The sequence below is a fragment of the Otolemur garnettii genome, unplaced genomic scaffold, assembly GCF_000181295.1.
Source record: "Otolemur garnettii isolate 467f Iridium unplaced genomic scaffold, OtoGar3 scaffold00044, whole genome shotgun sequence".
NCBI classification, from domain to species: domain Eukaryota; kingdom Metazoa; phylum Chordata; class Mammalia; order Primates; family Galagidae; genus Otolemur; species Otolemur garnettii.
The window spans coordinates 7,876,242-7,882,076 of NW_003852439.1; the positions used below are offsets into that span (position 1 = coordinate 7,876,242).

At 42.1% G+C, this 5,835-nt stretch overlaps 1 protein-coding gene across 1 annotated transcript in view; it reads left to right on the forward strand.

Moving 5' to 3' along the window:
• The window catches only part of JPT2 (Jupiter microtubule associated homolog 2), an 18,796-nt gene that overhangs the window by 4,872 nt on the left and 8,089 nt on the right, over positions 1-5,835 (forward strand). The window contains exons 2-3 of the mRNA XM_003790777.3: positions 2,875-3,023; positions 5,071-5,213. Coding sequence (XP_003790825.1) covers positions 2,875-3,023; positions 5,071-5,213 — 292 coding nt within the window. The remainder of the gene's footprint in view (positions 1-2,874; positions 3,024-5,070; positions 5,214-5,835) is intronic.

A 5,835-nucleotide genomic window follows, 5' to 3' on the forward strand; every position in this document is an offset into this window, starting at 1 on the left:
AAAAAAAAAAAAAAAATACTTTTTCTCAGCTGAGCCTAGTGGCTCATGCTTGTAATCCTAGTGCTTTGGGAGATTGAGGTAAAAGGACTACTTGAGGCAAGGAGTTTGAAACCAGACTGAAAAACATAGCTAAACCTCATCTCTATAAAAAAATATTTTAATCAGCTGAATCTTGGCAGGTGCCTGTAGTCCAGCTACTCTGGAGGCTAAGGTAGAAGGATTGCTTGAGCCCAGGAATCTGAGGTTGCACAGATTGCACCACTGCTGTCTATGCTGAGCCAACAGTAAGACCCTGTCTCTGAAACAATAAAATATTTGTTCTCAAACTGAACTGACTTTTTCTCCTTCATCATATCCTTCAGGAAGTGCTAACTGCTGAGCAGACAGGTTTGTACCAATTCAGAGGCCTGCCAGTGCACCCTTGGCTGGCTTGGCTTCTGTGCTAGTGAGCAGTCAGCAGAGGGTCTCTGTGTAGATCCTCTGTAAAGCAAAGGAGTTCTTTACTTTTCTGCTGTCCTACTTCATAAGAGACCTGAGAACTGCATTTATGTGAAATCACAAGGAGTAGTCAGTCTCTTTCATGGATGTTTTGAGGAGACAAACATTTTAAATGTACTATTCCTTTTGTTAAACCTTAAACACTCCATGTTTGCATAGCCTTCCATCGAGGCCTAACCTGAAATCATAGCTTTTATGCAGTGTTGAGCCTTGTAACATGAAATACAGTCAGTCATTCTTAGGGAGGGGGATGGTTCCACAACCCACTGCAAACACCAAAACCCACAGATAGTCGTATCCTTGATATAAAGTGGCCTTGTATTTGCATATAATCTACACAGAAAAAAGTCTGTATATGTTCAGTACAGACAACAAACCTTTTTTTCTTTTTTTCTATTTTCTATCTGAAGTTGATAGAACCTATAGATGTGGAAGCCACAGGTATGAAGAGCTGACTGTATTTCTAAATGTCTGGGACTGCAGATAGTCCCATTACTTAGGACTAGTGAAAACATAGGCCATTCCCATTTTAAAACTCAATATCAGTAGGGCTCTTTCTTTGAAGTACATGTTAAAAATCTTCCCAGGTTTTCTCAGCCAGGCACAGTGGCTCACACTTAGCACTCTGGGAGGCTGAGGCAGGTGGATTGCTTGCGCTCGGGAGTTTGAGACCACCGTGAACAGAGCAAGAGCCTGTCTCTACTAAAAATAGGAAAAGTAACTGGGCATTGTGGTGGGTACCTATAGTTCTAGCTACCCAGTAGGCTGAGGCAAGAGGATCTCTTGAGCCCAAGAGTTTGAGGTTGCTGTGAGCTATGATACTACAGCATTCTACTCCAAAAAAATAATAATAATCTTATCAGGTTTTTGGAAAAAAATGTTTCATTGTTCTGATAATATATGCTCTGCAGTTGAGCTTTGTGGCAATTCCTTAGTTCTTCAGTTTTTGCAACAAATGTGACTAAAGGTCCTGATATACTTCTGAAATATCTGCTTCTAAATAGTGCATGACACTGTGTCCCAAAGGCCAGAACTTCAGTATATTGCTGCTCGTGACTGAGCAGTGGGAACACAACTTTCTTCACAGAACGTAGTGTAGTATTTGATACTTTTAGAATGCCAGTGCATTTTAGGGGTGACGGTCATTCCACATGTGTTGATCTGAAATGAACAGTGGTGCTGTTAATGGTGTTCTTTGATCTTGATACCCAGCATTTGTCTAGTCCAGTGTTTTTCAACCTTTTTTATCTCATATCACACTTGAACCTGTAGGTAAACTTCTGTAGCACACTTAAATTATGTTGATCCAAAAAAAATTTTTTTAATAATAATATACTTTACTGTGCTTTGAACTTCTTTTGAAAATAATTAAAGCTCCTCTTAGAGCACACCAGTATGCCATGGTACACTGGTTGAAAATCACTGGTCTAGTCATAACCAGACTTCAGGACTTCAGGTGATTATCCTCACATAGATCCCAGGACTCACCTGGATTAATAGTGGTGGTGCTTCCCATGATCTAGGCCAATACTATATAGGAATATGAACAATGGTTAAGAGTTGGCAATTAATTTTAATAGGTTTAATCAACCTAATATGTGCAAAATATTTCAACATTGTGATGCGTAAAAAGACATATCTATTCCATACCAGCCACATCTGAGCTCTCAGTGACCAGTGGCTCCCATGGTGGAGTGCACGAGTCCAGCCCTATGGGCCAGGTTTGCAGTGGGGGTAAATGGTGGATGCCCCTTGTTCTGGAGATGTTTAAGGGAGTGTTAGGGCATAGTCTGAGCTCTAGATCCAAATTGCCTGCGGGTAAATCTTGGTTCTGATATTTCCTATCTGGCTTTTGGCAAATTACTTGATTTCTTTTTATCTCAGATTCATCATCTGTGAATAGTCCCTGCCTTATAGGGTTATTGTGGGATTAAGTGAATGTAATACACTTGCAAAGTGCTTAGGATAGCATCGAGCATATAGTGAACACTTAACAAATGTAAACTATAGTATTAAACACTGTTGAATGTGTTTATAGTATTAAACACCACTGTATAGTAATTAAAATTCGTATAAACTATACTGAATGTAGCTCAGTTTCCCTTAGTTTTAGGGAAACTTTTAATTTTTCTTGTGAGCAGTCATAGGAGTAATTTCAAAATACACAAATTTCTAGAGTTTTTTGGCATAACGAAGATACATAAAACTTTAAGGAAATCTATGAGCACTAAGTCATACCAATATTAAATAATTGTATGTGATTTCTTCAAGGATGTTAGGAAAATACTCTGCCTTGTCCAGCTATATGGTAGCCTCTGCATGGTGACAAACTTCGAGGTCATCCCTCAGTAACTTGTGTTTGCTCTGTGCTTGTAGGACCATGAAGCCCCCAGGGGGAGAATCAAGCAATCTTTTTGGAAGTCCAGAAGAAGCTGTTCCTTCAACCAGGCCTAATAGGATGGCATCTAATATTTTTGGACCAACTGAAGAACCTCAGAACATACCCAAGAGGACAAACCCCCCAGGTATGGGTCTTCCTAAGTCCTTAATCCTTTGGCCTCTACCTGTTTTATGTTCTTTTGGAGATGTTGTCTATTTCTTTATATATACTGATCCTTTCAAATATTTTCTGGTATAGGTTATCACTTGTCATCAGAGTTCTTCCAAAATGAAAGGAAGTTCTCATGATTTTTACTTTTCTCTCCTGAAGGTAACTCAAGCATTCTTGAATTCTCCATCTATTCAACAGACATTGGTTGAGTACAGGCACTGAGGATACGAAGGGGAGGGTGGGATTCTGGTTCCTACCAGGGAGGCTCTTCCAGGTGTCCCATGGGCCCCTTAAGATTCCCAAAATTGCATGCAAATTATTGCACATTTAAAAACCATTTTCCTTAGGGAGGGAAAATATTTTTAATCAGATTATCAGTGGGATTAAAACTCTAGAAAGGGAGGATTAAGCTAGCACATATCTATATATTAATAGTTCTTCAGTATTTACCCCACCTTCTAGTGATTCCAGTGGGAGAGACCCTTTGAAAAAGGTTTGTCTTGACTGCTAAGACCAGGCATCTTCAAACTACAGCCCACGGGCCACATGCGGCCAGCCTAGGACATTTATCCAGCCCGCTGGGTGTTTTTGCTGCCACTGCCTGTCCTGCTTAGTAGCTGACTCGTTCCAGAGCCCACAGTTCAGCCCTCCAACGATCTAAGGGGCAGTGAACTGGCCCCCTATTTAAAAAGTTTGAGGACCCCTGGCTAAGACTGTGCAGTCAACTCCATATGGTGACTGATAACTGAGTAGCTCTCCCCTGTCTGTATCCATTGGGGCAGTGGTTCTCAACCTTCCTAATGCCACAGCCCTTTAATACAGTTCCTGTGGGTTGCGACCCATAGGTTGAGAACTGCTGCATTAGTGGAATGCATGATTTATTCCATCCTTACAACATTTGGGAGGCCATGCCCAAGAGACAGTATGTCAGACAGTGTGTTAAGCAGAACCAGAATTAGAGCTACTCACTGCCCCACCCCAGTTTTGGGGACAAAAATCTCTTCACCAAACGTACAGGAAAAAAGCAGTAGATTCAGAAGCTAGGTTTTTGTTTGGTTGGATATTTTCATGGATATAGCAAGTGGTTTCCTCTTTATGATTTTTAGGGCCAGGGATAGTCAGCCGTGCACATCCTTTGCATCAGTGGTAGCAGAACAGTATTGTATGCAAGATAGAATCAAATCCAAGGCAATTCCAGGTGTACTAGTTCATTCGAGCCTAGCTCGGGAGAGTGGGAGAGTGGAGCTGAGATGGTAGTACGCGAGGGCCATGAGTTTAATGATGCCCACTTCCATTTAGCATAACGCTTTGTGGGAAGTAGTTGCTTGGTATTTGTAAGAGATGATTTATTGGTGTCTTTCGATAGCCATCTTTTTGCTTAATATGGGATGGGCATTTATGTTTTACATCCAGGCCTTAGTTATCCACTTATAAGAAGTAATGTCTTAGATGCACATTTTTACTGTGGCTCATCAAGTCACGTAGAGTTGGCAGCAAAGATGGTACATGTCTCTAATTCACTGGGCTATCCAGTTTTCCCTGGCAGTTCCAGCCAGAGTGAGGTCAGAAGGACTAATAAATAATTATTTTCCAGGTTACAGATTTCCCTGGAATAGGGCATGTTATTAAATTCAGAACTCTATGTGATTTAAACATTTAGCTGTTTGCTTTTAATCTATTAAAGAACTATTCATGGGTTTAAGGAAGAAGATGCTTTAACAGAATAGCATGAAATGTTCGGGGTTAAGGAATTTTTACAGGGAAAATGCGCTATTTTATACCATACTCCCTTTAGAGGCCAGGCCAGGTCAGATCAGTTCTAGACATGAAGGCTGTAGCAGGCCCCAGGTGAAGGGTTGGGTTTGATGTGGGTCTTTTAGAGAGTTAAAGTTTTACCGTCCTCTCCTGTTGGCCTAGAACTCAGGGCTGGCACTAGGGTGTTCCTGTGAGATGTGACAACTGTGTTGGATACAATCAGACAGGTGTTCCGAATGCTTAGTGTTCTGTGATTGCTTCTGCAGGGGGGAAAGGAAGTGGGATCTTTGAGGAATCGACTCCTGTGCAGACTCGACAACATCTGAACCCCCCTGGTGGGAAGACCAGTGACATTTTTGGTTCCCCAATCACTGCCTCTTCACGCTTGGCACACCCAAACAAACCCAAGGTATGAACCACATTTAGATAGCAGACATGGAAGAAAAACAGGTAGGCCAAGTCCTCTTTAAAAAAAGGCTCTATGCCAGGTATGACACGTTGGTAGGAAGGGACAAGGTGGATGACGTTGCTTTTCTTGGGTCCAGTAATTAGTCACTGAGTTTGGAACCTCTCCTGAGTCATACAAGAAACAATCCAGCCTTGAACAATCCAGCTCAGACAGTGTGTCAAGCAGAAGCAGAGTTGGAGCTATTCCCTGCCCCACCCCAGTTTGGGGGACAAAAATCTCTTCCCCAAACGTACAGGAAGAAAGCAGTAGATTCAGAAGCTAGGTTTTTGTTTGGTTGGTTAGTTTCATGGATATGGCAAGTGGTTTCCACTGCATGATTTTTAGGGCTAGGGAAGGTCAGTCGTGCACATCTTTGCATCAGTGATAGCAGAACAGTAGGTTACATGCAAGATAGAATCAAATCTTGGCTCGGCGCCTGTGGCTCAAGCGCTAAGGCGCCAGCCACATACACCTAAGGTAGCGGGTTCAAATCCCCAGCCGGGGCCCACCAAACAACAATGATGGCTGCAACCAAAAAATGGCCAGGTGTTGTGGCAGGCGCCTGTAGTCCCAGCTACTTGGG